The sequence below is a fragment of the Mixophyes fleayi genome, chromosome 1 (genome assembly GCF_038048845.1).
Source record: "Mixophyes fleayi isolate aMixFle1 chromosome 1, aMixFle1.hap1, whole genome shotgun sequence".
Taxonomy (NCBI): domain Eukaryota; kingdom Metazoa; phylum Chordata; class Amphibia; order Anura; family Limnodynastidae; genus Mixophyes; species Mixophyes fleayi.
This window is the reverse complement of record NC_134402.1, coordinates 213,560,498-213,578,023: the sequence shown is the minus strand read 5'-3', so window position 1 is coordinate 213,578,023 and position 17,526 is coordinate 213,560,498. Positions and strand designations below refer to the sequence as shown.

The window sequence follows — 17,526 nt, the reverse complement described above, 5'->3', positions numbered from 1 at the left end:
CATAAATATTTCTGCCTGTCAAAATTACTATCTGTCAGCAGTATCTTACCAAATAATTTTTAGCACTACAAGTGCTTTGCGCTCAGAATGGATTCAAAGCAGTCCACATATGATCAGAATGAGCAACCAGGTTCTGTCACCAGTCCTGATGTTAGTGTTCCCAGTACGTCATCTGGGCAAGGCGATGTCAAACTACACAGTGTTTCAAAATCGGTCCAAAAAAACAAAAAAAAAAAAAATTTACTCTGTTCAAGCGAAAAAGAAATGTAACTGAGGAAAAGTTAACTGCCGATAAAAAGAAAAATTGACAACATGCCATTCTATACACGCAGTGGCAAAGAGAGAATGAGGGCTTCACCTTTGGCTATTAGTGGCAGGTCCCAAAAAGTTACTGAGCCTACAATTGGTGCACAACTACTGTTAAGCGTCAAAGCCGAGCTGCAAGATAACAGTAAGGCATTAGAGGATAATGTTTGCTCTGATTCACAAATGACACCAATCCCTGTGGAGAGTCCATCCAACAGTGGGATGTCTAATCGTGAGCATTCTGCTGATGTGTGCCTTAATAGCCCGAGTATAGCTGGTGATACACAAATTGAGGATGCCACTTTGAAATTAGAAGAGGATGAGGGGAAGATTTGTGTAGGCGACGAGGGCGCTAATGAGGATGTTGATGAGGATGAGGTTGTTTGTGTAAGTCCTGCACCAGTGGCAGCAGTTCTGGCACGTGACAAGAAAAAGGCCATTGTCATGCCTGGGCATAAAACAAAAAAATCCACTTCTTATGTGTGGAATTATTTCTACCCAAATACAGACAACAGTTGTATAGCCATTTGTAGTGTATGTCAAGCCACAGTCAGTTGAGGGAGGGACCTTAACCATCTTGGAACCTCGTCTGTGTTACGCCATTTAACAAGAGTTCACGGCAAAGTGTTGGGAAAAGCTGAAAGTTCTTCCAAAAAAATTACAAGCACTCCATGTTTAGCTAAGACCCTCTGGTCACCGACATCCCGACGGCTACAAAATACACCCACCACACCATCCTCCTCAATATCCTTAGAAGCGCTCGGCGTTAGCCCGGCATCCCACTTAAGGCTGGATGACTCCTGCTCTATTATTGATTCCTCTGAAGAAAGCGTTAGTCCCACTGCTGTTGCTGCTGCTAGGAGTGAATCGTCATCCCAGAGGCAGGTCAAGAAAATGAGCAGTCCTACATTTCAGCAATTAACTGTGAAACAATCATTTGCTAGGGGAAGCAAATATGACAGCAGTCACCCAGTCGCTAAGTGGATCACAGACGCCATGGCTGCAATGTTACTGTTAGATCTGCGTCCAATCTCCACAATAAACGCAGCTGGTTTTTCACAGTTAATTGAGGTTTTGTGTCTGCGTTACAGAATTCCATTGCGACACCATTTCTCTTGTAAAGCAATTCCACAACTATACCAAAAAGTGTGTAAAAATGTAGATTGCGCTGGAAAAATGCCATTCTGCCCACTGTCCACTTAACTACAGATATGTGGACAAGTGGAAGTGGCCAAACCAAAGACTATATGACTGTGACAGCCCACTGGGTTGGTCATTCACCTTCACCAGCAGGAACGGCAGCAGCATGTACACCACTACGTAACATTTGTCACAGGCAGGCCACTCTTTGTATCACCGGCTTCACTAACAGGCATACAGCTGACAATTTGTTACGCAAACTGAGAGATGTGATTGATGCATGGCTTATACTACTTGGACTCTCCCCAGGGTATGTCATTTCTGATAACAAACATAAAGGGTTGCGCTTTTGATTCTACACAAAAGATAGTGAGTAATAGCATATATACTCTCTAAAGAAATAGAAAGAGGCACTGGGTAAAGTAGTAGAAAAACATTTATATTAATGCAATCTTAGTAATAATGTACATAGTATACAACATAACATGAAAAACTCTGTAAAGTAAAAAACACATGTATCACATATGCAACACAATAAAATGTACTCCAAACTTGGAGTTAAATAAACCAACCGCGGTTGTATTAAAAATAGTAGATTGAGCACTAAAATGCGTAAGAGAAAAAGAGTGTGGCCAACACTATTTAACACAGTCTCAATTGTAAAAGCATGTCCAGAGATAGCGCGTCCGCTATAAAAAATCAGTACATCCCACATATAAAATACTTGAGTCGACACAGGGATATACAGTCCTCCTTAGATAGTAACTAAACAGAATGAGTCATCCGGTTACTGATTCAAGGACATCCAAATTTAAGAACAATAATCTAACACGGCCTGTGTTCTCATAGCTCCCTCCTTATGTAGCCAGACAGACTCCACATTAGTCTCGCAAGTAATGCAGGGTTCCAACAGAATAGTCTTTTCACTTCAGACTCTAGCGTGATCCACACAGCATTGATACAGAGTCTTAATGGAAACTCAAGTATTTTATATGTGGGATGTACTGATTTTTTTATAGCGGACGCGCTATCTCTGGACATGCTTTTACAATTGAGACTGTGTTAAATAGTGTTGGCCACACTCTTTTTCTCTTACGCATTCTAGTGCTCAATCTACTATTTTTAATACAACCGCGGTTGGTTTATTTAACTCCAAGTTTGGAGTACATTTTATTGTGTTGCATATGTGATACATGTGTTTTTTACTTTACAGAGTTTTTCATGTTATGTTGTATACTATGTACATTATTACTAAGATTGCATTAATATAAATGTTTTTCTACTACTTTACCCAGTGCCTCTTTCTATTTCTTTAGAGAGTATTTATGCTATTACTCACTATCTTTTGTGTAGAATCAACAGCGCAACCCTCTGTTTGTTTTAGTTTGTTTTTGACCTCTATTAGTGGTTTACAGCAATCCACTATGGGTTTGCAGCAGTTGTGAAACCAACCATTAGGAGCAACTCCTTCTCCATCAGTGCTACAGGATCTATGATTGTCCTCCCGTTGTGAGCGCCAATTAAACCTCCTAGAGGGTTATTTGTGTTTCATTTCTGATAACGCCAACAATATAGTGCGAGCATTACAGCTGGGTGATTTCCAACACATTCCCTGTTTTGCTCACACCATCAACTTGGTGGTGCAGAGCTTCCTACGAAATAACCGTGAGGTGCAGGAGATGCTTTCGGTGGCCCGTAAAATTTCAGGCATTCAGGCACAGCATGTAGGAGATTACAGCAGCTCCAAGAGCAGTTTAACTTGCTCTGCCACTAACTTAAGCAAGAGGTGGTAACTAGGTGGAATTCCACCCTGTACATGCTTCAGAGGATGGAGGAACAGCGCAAAGCCATCCAAGCATATTGCACAAGCCATGACCTTGGGAATGGAGGGGGGATGTATTTCACTCCTGCACAGTGGGGAATCCTTTCAGTGCTTTGCAAGGTGCTGAAACCATTTCAAGTTGTGACGTGTGGGGTGAGTGCAGACTCTGCTAGTTTGAGCCAAGTCATTCCTTTAATTAGACTATTGGAAAAGCAGCTTGAGAAAATGAAGGAGGAGCTGAAAGCAAGCAATTCAGCAAAGTATGTTTTCCTTGTCGATTAAGTACTTCATTCGCTTCACAATGATCCTCGAGTTATTAAGATCTTGAACTCGGATCAGTACGTTTTGGCCACTGTGCTTGATCCAAGACCTACCTACATTGAGTCTTTACTTGTAAATGAGCGAGATGTGAACTTTTGCAAGGAGCTATTGCTCAGCAAGTTGGCCGCTGAACTGGGCCGCGGCTTGACGACGTGTCCTCCTTCACTTTCTCAAGCTGCTGCTGCTCGTAAAAAAATTAATTTCCCAAAAAGAAGCAGGGAAGACGCAGGGGGCAGACCAGAACAATTTAACATCTGGGCTGGTTTGAAGGATTTTTCCAAAAAATGTGTCACTTTGCCCATAACTCCATCCAATACGAGTATAAACATGCAAAGGATGGTGGAGGATTACTTTCAAGAGGTAGTTGATATGGAAATGTCACAGTCCCTTTCCTTACTGGGAAGAAAAGCAGGCCATTTGGAAACCCATGTACAAACTTGCTTTGCAATACCTAAGCTGCCCACCCTCCAGTGTGTACTCTGAACGAGTGTTCAGCACAGCAGGGAACTTAGTCAGTGATTGCCGTAGAAGGTTACTTCCCAAAAATGTGGAGAAAATGATGTTTATAAAAATGAACTACATCTTCCACGAGGAAGGCCTTCACCATCAAAGACATCCAAGCACTGACTGTTCTCTAATGGCGGATTCAAGCGGCGATGAATTGTTGGTCTGTGATGATGACGTACACACTGATGAGGGTGAGGATGAAGATGATGACGATAACATCTTTTTAAAACTTCCTATTTAAGTGTAGTGTGCAATCTACCCCCAAAGAGGAAAGGGACTTGTGGCATTTCCATATCACGTACTGTCTTGAAAGGCTGCTGTTTGATCAATTTATCCTTAAGGGTAGGATGTCATAGACAGAGTGACCCCAAACTGGCTTTGTCCATTTCTCTTAATATTGTACAGTCTATAACAGCTGAAGTTTTTTGTATTTTCGACAAGTGAAGGGGGGCCTAGAGAGCCAGAAACCAAACTGGCTTTGTCCATTTCAATTAATATTGTACAGTCTATTACGGCTGAATTTTTTTGTATTTTCGACAAGTGGAGGGGGGCCTATAGAGACAGAAAGCAAACTGCCTTTTTCCATTTCTTTACATATTTAACTATAAGTGTAGGGTGTAATATACATCCAAAGACGATGGCTGCATTGCCAATATGCATAGATGGAGAGGAAGACAATCTGTTTTGTGTGTAGAATAAATGAAGGCCTACCTACCAGCAATTACTGTTTTTTGGATAATTTATTACCTCTACAAATAGATTACTTATCTATGTAACAGTTGGAGCACTAAATTGGGTTATTTTAGGCCCAAAAACATTGATTTTCCAACAAAATAGCAAAACAAAACCAAAACACGACGTTTATCCAGATCCAAAACCGAATCTAAAACCAAAACACGGGGGTCAGTGACCATCTCTAGTATATATAGACTGGCAGATGTGTCCTTTTACCCTAACATTGAGTAACCTGATCTAGTTGGCCAAATGTTCATATTACATAAGGCTCTCATCAGTCATTGGCTGCATTTACTACTACAACATTAATCTTGGCATTAGTTGGGGGTCCATCTGCACACCTTTCTTCACAAAAGCACAATAACATTTATAAAGTCAGTACATCTTAAAGGGATTCTTGAGGCAAGTTAAAAAAATCCTCCCATTCCTTCTCTATAGATTCTCCATCTCATAAAGGAAATATTTTTTTCTATGAATACTTAAATCCCAATTTCTAAGGTTGACTGAGTGGTGACTGCACATCATTCAGCTCTGCTCCCACCCTACTTGTCAATAATTTCACAGGTCTATAGACTTTTCCTCTGGTATGCTGTAATGTGCTAAATTTAAAACACATTATAGTATGAAGGTCTACTATTATAATGTGTTATGATATATAACAAATTAGAGTTTATTGTAACCTGGGGTGTTGAATGAATGGTGATTTAGAGACCCCGTCAAATCATTTCCATGCAGGCTGGGAGCAGTGAGTTGAGACTTGTATATCACTCGATCAATATTGGTACAAAAGTCCATATTTTTGCAGGACAGTCAAGATTTTTAGAGATTGAAATGAGCAGTTGCTCAAAGGGGGTATGCCCTCACTGGAAAAGTACATTTCATAGGCAGATCTGAGTGTGGTTTGGTGGATCGGGCCCAATTTCTTCTGATTTTCTGGAGTGTTGGCAGATATGGGTATGAATGTGTGTCCATAATGGGGTTTGGGGGAATAGAAGTGTTTTTAATTTGGTTAGAGAACTCATTTAATCTAAATAAACAAGCCAATTTTCATGGTGGATGGAGTAAGTGCTGCATGCTGTAAAATGTTAGGTGTGAGCTTTCTTTAGTGATACATTAGTAACATATGTCATCAATGCTGAATCTACACAACAATGAGGGTTTCATGTGAAGCCCTACTATGGGCAATATATTTTCACTTTAAATCTCTGTTATAGTACATGCACATCTTATCTCTGAATATGTCTTCAGAATGAAACCATCATGTAGACTGAGGATGTCGTGCACTACCTAGGTTAATTTTGCAAGCCTTTGAAACTTGGAAGAGCATTCCTCAGATAACAGTAATGTCCAAGTCTGTGAAAGTGTCCTTTGGCAAAATGGCTAATTTCTTATATTTTACTATACTCTTATCAGTATCTTGTTTGTCTTTTGTCCTTCCTGACAGAAGGTTACAGCGAATATCCCTAGACCATGTCCCAAGCAGCCAAGCATCTGACAGGAGTTTTGTGAGTGCACTGTATATAACGTTCTATTTTTTTTTTTTTTAAAAACTTTTTCAAATAACAATTCTTATGCACAATTGTGATAATTTCCTAATTTTAGGCATCCTGTCGCCAAAACACACAGTGGTAATTTTTTGGTTGCTGTGAAACAGGAAAAAGTTGAAGTGCCCAGAACAAGTGGAGAAAAGATCACGGTCAGTGAGGAAGAGGTAAAATGCCTGTGTTTTTTGACAGTGGTTTAGAACCATTTTGTATGCACTATTGCTTATGCTTAAAACCATAAGAAATACATTATACAGTTATAATTCTTTGCATAATGCTCAGACAATAATATGCTATCTGTTAGTAAGGAACTGCCGCATGCAGCTAAACAGGTTTAAAAATGAGCAATTTTAAAATACCACTTTTCTCTTTATTTGAATGTAGCCTGTAAAGAAGAGAGGATGGCCCAAAGGAAAAAAACGAAAAAAAATCCTACCCAATGGACCAAAAGCCCCTGTTACTGGTTATGTGCGGTTTCTGAATGAGCGCAGGGAGCAGATTCGGATGCAGCATCCTGACCTACCTTTCCCTGAGATAACCAAAATGTTGGGAGCCGAGTGGAGCACATTGCCAGCTCCTGAAAAGCAGGTCTTACAGAAGATCATTACAAATCTATTTTGTATTAAATTTGAAGTCATGCTTAAAGGGGAAATCCAGCCATAGAAAAATGTATTTATTTCAGGTTCTTGTTTCACCCCCCTAATAGTGCTTGGCAGTGACTGCTTCCCTCTGCATACTGGAAGTTGCAGTCAGATACACAAGTGTGTATGAGGGGGTGGGGACCAATATGTAATATAAATGAGTAACCATTACAAAACAGGTCAGCGGGCAAGCCAAAGCTCTTAATCTGTAATAGGCAAAGTAAGTCATACATTCTTTCAGAAAAATAAACAACCAGTCAGAAAGTAACAAGCCTTTAAATTGCAATGATTTATTATGCTGGAAACTAATTGTTAACATATACATTTTTAATTAAAAAATTTTAGAATTTGTTCTTGCTTTTCTTTGCTAAGGAGAAAAAAAGCTTCCTAGTATCAGGATCTGCTATTCAGGGCTTTATTCTCCTTTTCAATTGACTGATGCTGATATTCATAAGATACAATATTTCTGCAATATTGCTGAAAGCAGTTGCAGTACTACTCATCAAACATATTATGGGGGGGTTAAACATTTACTTGGTATATGGTTTAATATCACATTGCGTCATTTAAAATCTGTTTGAATTCCAGCTTGGAAGCTTGTAAAATTATGGACACCTGTTTAAGAGACATACTTTAATAGTGAGTATAATATTTTAATTCAGAGGTATCTGGATGATGCAGAAAGGGACAAACAGAAGTACATGAAGGAGCTTAGAGAGTACCAGCAGTCTGAAGTGTACAAGATGTGTGCAGAAAAAATACAGGAGAAAAAGATTAAAAAAGGTGAGTATTTGCAACTAAAGTATCCTCTTTATGACTCATGATCATATTCCATATATACAAGAAATTGCACTGTCACTTGATTTACCCACAGTGGGTTGATGTTGAAAATAGAGCATGTTCCTTTTTTATTTTTGTTATTTTGTGTTTGGGAAGTCCATCTTTGCCATTGGTAGGGAAATGTTTTTCTTAAATTAATTTATTAACGCTATGTATTTAACATACACCTTTCCTACTGCACAAATATCCCATACTAGTACTGCCTTTTCTCAGTTACAGGTAATTGTTATGGGTGAAAATAGTCTTATTGATTGCTTTTAACCTCTTCAGGGATGCTGGCACATATCTACGCTTACTTTTATTTAAAAATAATGGTTATTTTTAATTGCAAAAGTTTTTGAAGTTTGTATGTGCATTTATTTGGGACACATTCACAAATATTCAACAACAATTTGCAGCAGTAAAGTGGTGTATGTTTTCAACATAATATAATTAAAATTTTGTGCAATATAAAACAGGTATGTACTGTAGATATGTTTAGGAATTGCGATACTAATACTCTGGCACCCAGCTCTCTTCTACAGAGGTCTTTCCCTCAGCAATACTCCAGTGTTCTTCCCACATAATGTAGCCAGCCAGGTGGCTTTAAGAAGTAGCCTGGTGGGAGCAGTTGGACTACTTTTGTAAAAGTATTAAAAAATGTTGAAGATTATTGTCCACACCTGTAGCACTGGTCAGACTGGTGGTCAGTAGTCTATAGGACTTTGTTGGGCTCCAAGAGGCGGGCGGCAAGTAAAAAGAGCCGGGTTTAGCACCCGGAAATAGGTGCTGGGGAGAACACTGCTCTCAGACCCAGAAACAGACAAGGCAATCTACTTTCTCTTTCTTCCTTTCTCGTGGACACTGACACTGCTACCATGGGGTTGTAGATGAGGAGTTGGCACTTAACAAGTTAAACTGTGGCTCCTGACAGACTCCTCCTCTCTGCAACCCCCTGCAGCTAGTCAGTGTAGTCTAAGTGCCCAAGGAGTTGGGCTGACTTTAATTTTGCTCCTATTTATTTTATTTTATAGGCCGTTTTTTTTTCCATTAGGATATTATAGAAAGATAGAAGGGACAGCAGGGCTACTTTACTTACAGGACTGCAGCGCTGTCAGGTAGTGAGAGCGGCGGCTCTCACAGAAACCGCCTATTTTCTTTGCATGATGCTGGCACGCAGAGTGGGAGAAGACGCGGCCACATCATTTCCTGGGGACTGGCGTTGCTCTGAAATCCAGAAGCGATGGTCGCCGCCATCTTGGAAGCTACCAAGTCCCTTCCTCAGAGAGGGGGGCAGGGGGACAGAGCTACAGTACACAATGCTTTTAAGGCATTAAGAAGTGGCAGTCTGTGTGCTTTTGCAGTCAAACTCGGACAGACTTGGCAGCTGCTAGACTCCCTCCTGCCTGCTATACATTAGCCTGGATAGGCTAAGTATTATTTAATCCCTATATTACACTATACTTGCTATATAGGAGGAGGTATACTGTGTCTTACAAGAGTGTTTGTAGTTACAATTCAATAATTAAATATATTGTTTTCTACTCACTAAAAATATATGCATATATAGAAGAGGAGGTATACTGTGTTTTTTCAACAAATGTAGTGTTGTAGTTACATAATTGATTATATTGGTTTCTACTCACCAAGACGTATCCATATATGAGGAGGTATACTGTGTTTTACAACAGATATAGTGTTGTAATTGCAATGTTGAAAATATTGTTCTCTACTCACTAAAAATGTATACATATATAAATGGGATATATAAAAAAAAATATCTAAGATACTACTGGTGACTTTGTCAGGGATTAGTATTCTTAGGGGTTAATCTATACCTATGTGATTGTATACTATATTTTCTATTCCTATTCAGTAATCATGTCTGATAAAGGAAAATCTACCAAAGCTAAGCTTTCTAATTGTTCAAAATGTAAAATAAAATTACCTACGGGACAACAGGCCTGGGGGCCCTCTGCGTGGGCTGTGATGCAGGGTCCCAGACCGCGCAGTCTCAGGTTTCGGCTCCTAAGCTATGGAGGAACCGAAGTGGGCAATGTCTTTACAACAGTCTGTAGTCTCTCTGGTGCAGCTTTTGATCTGCCCAAAAGGGACTTTAGTAGAGGAACACCCCTCAACCTCGTTAGTCAGGGTAGTCCAGACGGCAGTATTGTCTCAACAAGAGGAGAATGCAGGTGTAGGTGCAAGTGGCCTTCCATCCTCATTGGCTCCTTCTGGCCTTTCCCAGGGGGAACCAGACTGGTCCAGTGCTTTGGTTAGCGGTATAAATAAATTGTTTTTTAGACTACCTTGGACCATCGGGGTCTAGATATAAAAGACACAAAGTGAGCCATCCTCTCTTCTCGGTGTCTGACTCTGGGGCGTCATCAGAGGAGGAGGGGGAACCTCTGCATAAGTCAGATTTCCAGACACAGGTCTTGGACCTGGTTGGTTCCACGTAGGTTTCTGTCCCTTATCCATTGCAGCCAGATGACCTAGCACGCTGGGAACAGGTTCCTAGAGTTGATACACCGGTGGCACGACTGGTGCGGCAGACTACACTGCCAGTTCCGGGCACTGCCAATCTTTCAGGATGTCACTGATCGTAATGTGGAAGGGTTTTTAAAATCCATTTATGGTATAGCGAGAGCCTCATCTAGACCCATGCTGTCTTCTGCATGGGTTGCTAGGGCGATGGAAATGTGGGCTGACAGACTGGCAGAGCGATTGCAGGATTCGCACCTTCTTTCCCTTGGCCTTACACCTTAAGGAAGCTGCAGAGTATCTGTATGAGGCTGCGCAGAACGCAGCATCCTTGTCATCTTCTATGTCAGCTACTGCGGTAGTGGCTAGAAGAACTCTCTGGCTTTGGTCCTGGAAAGCTGACTCAGAATCCAAAAGGGCCTTGGATGCCCTTCCTTATTTGGGCTCTGTACTTTTTGGACCAGAGTTAGATAGCTTTATCTCCCAGGCGACAGGGGGAAGTCTACTTCCCTTCCCGTGAATGTGATAGAGCCTCGTACTCCGAGGTTTAGCTCCCTTCGCCAGCCTTTTTGTGGAGCGCCCACCTTTAGAGGCCAGACAAGCAGAGGTAGGCCTTCTGGGTTTAGAGGCCTCTCACATAGAGGAAGGTCCTCAGCTGGTAGCAGGCGCCAGGCCAGACTTCCGGGGAAACCGGCAGCCTGACTCTCACCCTCCTCTGCTCGCGGTTCTTTGCAACTTCCTTGCCCCTCGACCGCAACAGAAGGCAAGCGATATTGCACTGTGTAGATTCTCTTCTTTAAGCGGGAGTAATCTGCGTGGTCCCAGAGACTCGGAGACGCAAGGGATTCTATTCAAATCTCTTTTTGGTCTCCAAACTGGACGGTTCCTTCTGTCCCATTTTGAGCTTAAAGTCCCTAAATGTGCATTTGAGAATAGACAGGTTTTGAATAGTCGCTTAGTTCAGTGATAAATGGGTTGGAGGGGGGAGAATTCCTGGCGTCCATAGATATTCGGGACGCATATCTGCATGTACCTATATGGGAAGGGCACCAGCCATTGCTCCGCTTCACGGTAGGAGCGGCCCATTACCACTTCAGGGTGCTTCCTTTTGGCCTGGCCACAGCGCCCAGAGTATGTACAAAAATCATGGCAGTATTGGCTGACCGCCTCTGGTCTATGGGGTGAGCATAGTGCCCTATCTCAACGACTTGCTGATCAAAGCCCCCTCAGATCAGCTTTTTCGTCAGCATTTACACCTCACTATAGAGACACTGTGGCTTCACGGTTGGTTGATAAACGTCCAGAAGTCGCAGTTAATACCTGTCCAGAGGATGATTTTCTTATGTCTTATAATGGACACAAGAAGACAGAAAATTTTCCTTCCACAGGGCAAGGTTTGCTTGCTACAAGACCTAGTTACCAAGGTCCTAGACAGCCACAAACCATTTTCTTTGCATAATATTACTGGGCAAGATGGTCTCGACCTTTGAGACAATCTCCTATGGAAAGTTTCACTTGAGATGCTTCTAGGGGGATCTCCTAAAGAAGTGGTCAGGTTCAGCTCTCCACTTGGAGCACCAGAGGATACTGTTGTCCCCAGAGGCTCGTCTATCTCTCAGATGGTGGAAGAGTCAAGAACACCGAAGCATGGGTGGATCCTTTGACGCTACATTTGCACCTTCAGTGTCTTTGGTCAGAAAAAGAAAGTTTCCTTCCAATAAATATCCTGGAGTTGAAGGCCATGTTAATGGCTCTCAAAGGGGCTCAGTCCCTAATTCAGGGATTCCTAGCACGATTACAATCAGACAATGCCACGGCGGTGGCATACGTCAACAAACGGGGGGACAAGGAGTCCAAAGGCAATGGGCATAACAGCCCAGATATTTGCCTGGGCAGAACAGTTCGTCCCATCTCTGTCAGCCATATTCATTCCAGGCATTCTAAATTGGGAAGTCATCACACAGCAATGCCAGGCGAATAGTTGCTCCTTCCAGAAGTGTTTCATATATTAGTTCAGAAGTGGGGCCTTCCAGATCTTATGGCGTCCAGACACAATCGACAGGTTCCCAGATTCTGTACAAGAGCAAGGGACCCGCTGGCGGTGGACAAAATGACAGTGCACTGGAATTTTCATCTGGGCTATCTCTTCCCTCCCATTCCAATGCTTCCCCGAGTACTCCGGCAGGTAAAGCAGGGAGGACTCCCACTTATACTGGTAGCTCCCCATTGGCCCCGCAGGGTATGGTGTGCAGACATCCTTTTCATGGCAGTAGGTCAAGGACTTTGTCTTCCTCTTCGCAACGACCTCCTTTTGCAGGGTCCTTTTCAGCATCCGAACCTATCTCGGCTGGCTTTGACGGCATGGCTGTTGAAGCCAGCCTCTGGCAGTCAAAAGGGTTTTCCTCCAGGGTGGTGAATACCCTATTATGGGCTAGGAAACCAGTGACACAAATCTGGCACATCTACATTAAATGATGTGAAGACGGGGCACACAATACAAGTAAATTTAATTTGCCCTGGCTGCTAAGTTTTCTTTAAAACGGTCTTGATGTAGGGCTCCACCTGTGATCCTTAAAGGTCCAGGTGTCTGCTCTTTCCATCTTCTTCCAGAAGCGCTGTACTTTTTTACAGGGGGACCTCCACATTCAACCTCCCTTTGTTCCTCCCACTGCAACCTGGGATTTGAATTTGGTACTATCTACACTTCAAGAACCTCCTTTTGAACCCTTTCAGTCAGCAGACCTTATTTTTCTGACATGGAAGGTGGTGTTCCTGCTAGCCATAGCGTCTGCTAAACGAGTCTCATAGCTTGGGGCTCTGTCCTGCAGGGAGCCTTTCCTGGTCTTCCATGATAACAGGGTGGTGCTTCGGATTGTCCCTTTCTACCGAAAGTAGTTTCCGGATTTCCCATAATCAGGAAATAGTGGTGCCAGTGTTCCGCAGGTTCCACCTTAGAATATTTAGACTTGGTCAGGGCATTACGTATTTATGTCCAAAGAACTTCGGACATCCGGCGTACAGATTCTCTTTTTGTCCTAGTCGATTCCCGGAAAAGAGGCTAGCCAGCTTCCAAGCAGACCATTGCTAGATGGCTTACCTTTACAATAAAGCAGGTGTATCTTGCGGCTGACCGGACTGTGCCTACCCACGTTATGGCACACACCTCAAGGTCTGTGGGGGGGCTTCCTGGGCTGCGTGGAATGGGGCCTCTGCTGATCAGCTATGCCGAGCGGCCACATGGTCCTCGGTCCATACATTCGCCAAATGTTATCAGTTCAGTGAGTTTGCATCCTTGGATGCTAGCTTCGGCCGAAGCATGCTACGAGCTGGGCATCCAGGACGGTCCCTCCCTTAGTGGGGCTGCTTTGGTACGTCCCCGTGGTAGCAGTGTCCCCCAGATAGGAAGAAAGAGAAAAGAGAATTTTTATACTAGCGATAAATCCCTTTCTCTGATTCCATCTGGGGCACACTGTGTTCCCTCCCTTCTGCTGTTTGCTTCATGGTTGTTCGACTCCCTTACCTTGAGGGCTTTAGAATTACACTGACTAGCTGCAGGGGGTGCAGAGGGGAGGAGTCTGTCAGCAGCCACAGTTTAACTAGTTAAGTGCCAACTCCACACTCCCCAGCTACAACCCCATGGTAGCAGTGTCCCCCAGATGGAATCGGAGAAAGGGATTTATCGTAAGTATAAAAATCCTTTTTTCTCCATGGTGCACTTTCCAAGTCATACCCTCTGAACCCTACCTTTCATTCCTTTCCTTTTGAAGTCCACACTACCAGTCTATTTTATCTCTCCACCTTTGTGTTGCTGTCATTTATCACCTCACCCCAGGTCCAGTTTCACTTATCCTTGACAACATTGTGGCCTGGTTCACTTATTTACTATACATTGACCTGCCATCTGTCATATTATGCGATTTTAACAATCCTATTTTCCTATAATCCTTTAGCATAGTCCCACTGTCTTTTCTGCTACTAAACTTTTTTCACTTACTTTCTCCTTTGGTCTCCAGTGGACCTTATCTTCCAGCCACTGTGATGGACACTCCCTTGACCTTGCCTTCTCCCACCACTGCTCATCTCTAGTTTCTTCAACTTAGACTTCCTACTCTCCGACCACAACCTTTTTACTTTCAGCCTCCACTTACCTCCTGCCCTCCCTCCTGCACACACATCCACATTTACACAAAAGCACTTAAGTACTCTTAACCCAATCCACTTCTCATGATCACTAAAATGACAACTTTTTTCGCCAATGACTGCAAAAGGATTCCAAAATCTGACTGCCTCTTTCTACAACAAAACATTCATTTCAGCAATAGACAGTGCAGCTTCAGATACCAATTACAGTCTCCAAACCCCGGCAATGGCACACCAAACAGACCCGCTACCTGCAAAAAAGGCTCTCGCACTGCAGAGCGCCACTGGAGGAAATCTCGTTCCTATTCCAATTTTCTACACTGTAAATTCATCTTTCCATTTTACAATACTGCCGTTTCAATTGCCAGAAAAGCATTCTTCAAATCTCTTTAATATCATCTCAGTCTTCTAAAAGACTTCGCCACTTCTCCACCTTCGACTCACTTCTCCACCCGCCTCCCCCTTCCTCCCTCACAGCCCATGATTTTGCCACCTATTTCAAAAACAAAATCGACACCATTCAACAAGATATTTCTTCAAGCCATACTCCACCCACTCTATCCACCTTTACCTACACTCCACAATCCACCCTTAATGAATTATCTCCAGTAACTGAAGACATAGTCTCTGTACTCAACTCACCATCTCACCCTACAACTTGCCCTGTCGACCCTATTCCCTCCCAACTTCTCCGCTCCCTTTCCTCCACTGCATGTCCACCTCTAGCTCGCCTCTTCAACCTGTTTCTAACTACTGGCACATCCATCCTCCTTTAACCATGTGCTCATCTCACCAATGCTAAAGAAACCATCTCTCGTTCCAGCCTCTCTCTCCAATTGCCACCCTAATTCTCTCCTCTTTGCCTCCAAACTACTTGAGCGATTAGTGTACACTTTCTCACTTTCTCTCGTCTCACTACATTCTCGGATCTCTGCAACCAGGCTTTCGTCCCAACATTCCTCTGAAACTGCTCTCACAAAAGTGATCAGTGATCTACTTACTGCAAAGTCTTGGGTTCATTCCTTAATACTCAATCTCCTGGACTCCTCTGCTGCTTTTGACACTGTTGATCACCCTCTTCTCCTACATACTCTACACTCCGTTTGTCTTTGTGACACAATTCTTTCCTGGTTCACTTCCTACCTATCGAATTGCTCCTTTAGTGTTTCTACTGCTGGTGTTTTCTCCCCTCCAAACACACTTTGTTGGGGTCCCACCAGCCTCTGTTCTTCGCCCTTTACTTTTTTTTCATTGTACACCTCTTCTTTTGGGGCACTAATTCACTCATTCAGCCTCCGGTACCACCCCTACGCTGATGACACCAACATCTATAGCTCTTCCCCTGACCTTTTCTCTTCTGTACCATCTTGTGTAAATAAACTGTCTTTCTGTTATCTCCACATAGATATTCCAACGGTACCTAAAGCTCAACATGTCTAAAGCTTATTATCTTCTCCCACTGCCAGAATCAGTACCTGCCGTCAAATCTCCCTCACTGTCAATAACACCACAATTTTCTCAATCTCCCAAGCACATTGCATTGGTGTCGCACTTGACTCCCCCCTCTGCTTTATTTAGCACATCCAGGCTCTCTCCCAGTCCTGGAGACTCCATCTTTAAAATATTGCCAGAATATGCAGGGCTGCCAAGAGAAATTCAGGACCCCGGTACAACAACTTCATGGGGCCCCTCTTATAGTTGACCAAGTAAATAAATTCTGTGGCTTGTTCATACAATTGGGGGTGTGGCTTTGCATCATTGGGGCGTAGCTAGCAGATGAACAGTGCTAAGCCACTCTCCTACAGAAAAAAAACATGCATTGTGTACACCATTGACATGAGTGCGGGCACTGCACTCAGCACTCCCGACTTTCAGGGCATCCAGCACCATAGTGTAGTATGTAAAGAATGCAGTGTATACATAAAGAGCTCACAGTCCTGGCTTGCCCCTAACATTGGGCAGAACACTCACCAAAAATTGGGATAGTCCCACTAGAATCACAACATTTCACAGACTGTCCTGCTCTCTCCTACCTGTTCTTGTCACTTTCACCACCTGTGACTGCAGGTTTCTTTAGTTGCGGCTTGTCTGGATCCTGGAATGTTGGGGCCCTATTTGGGAAAAAAAAATGGGTACATTTCGAAAATTCCAACCAGCCCCAGCATTAAATCCAATAGCAAACACGAGTAAGAATTAGTTCTTCCTCCAGCACCAACATTAAAATATATTCCCATTTAATAAATAAACCTATTTATCTCCCTGCAAACAGCCCCAGCAATAAATTAATAGTATTTACATTTCAGAAATATAACTATTTCTCGCAACCATCATTGCCATTAAATAATGCAATCACATTAAATAAAGAGACCTCATTCTCTCCAAACTCACCCCCACATTCAATAGCCCCCAAACCACCCCAACAAATTAATAGTTCCCACTATTAAATTGCCCCACCATCACCTCACAAACAAAATAGCACCCATTAATTAGCCACAACCTACATCACACACACATTACCACAAGCCCCCTGTGCCATCACACACACACACACACACACACACACACACACACACACACACACACACACACACACACACACACACACACACACACACACACACACACACACTACTACAAGCCCCCTGTGCCGTCACACACACACACACGCGCGCGCGCATTACCACAAGCCCCCTGTGCCGTCACACGCGCGCAATACCGCAAGCCCCCTGTGCCGTCATACACACACACTACCGCAAGCCCCCTGTGCCGTCACACACACACAGGCGCATTACCACAAGCCCCCTGTGCCGTCACACACACACGCGCACATTACCACAAGCCCCCTGTGCCGTCACACACGCGCATTACCACAAGCCCCATATACACACACACACACACACACACACACACACGCTTCTACAAGCCCCCTGTGCTGTCACACACACACACACGCGAGCGCATTACCACAAGCCCCCTGTGCTGTCACACACACGCGAGCGCATTACCACAAGCCCCCTGTGCTGTCACACACACGCGAGCGCATTACCACAAGCCCCCTGTGCCGTCA

General features: G+C 43.3%; 1 protein-coding gene across 2 annotated transcripts in view; it reads left to right on the top strand.

Annotated features, from left to right (window-relative positions):
- HMG20B (high mobility group 20B) overlaps positions 1 to 17,526 on the top strand; it is a 115,398-nt gene that overhangs the window by 2,407 nt on the left and 95,465 nt on the right. The window contains exons 2-5 of one of the 2 annotated variants that reach the window (XM_075204908.1): positions 6,276 to 6,336; positions 6,434 to 6,527; positions 6,760 to 6,963; positions 7,679 to 7,799. In XM_075204908.1, the coding sequence (XP_075061009.1) occupies positions 6,302 to 6,336; positions 6,434 to 6,527; positions 6,760 to 6,963; positions 7,679 to 7,799 (454 nt within the window). In that variant the 5' untranslated portion in view covers positions 6,276 to 6,301. Of the gene's footprint in view, positions 1 to 6,275; positions 6,337 to 6,433; positions 6,543 to 6,759; positions 6,964 to 7,678; positions 7,800 to 17,526 lie in introns of both variants that reach the window. The other variant, XM_075204903.1, reaches the window with a different exon arrangement.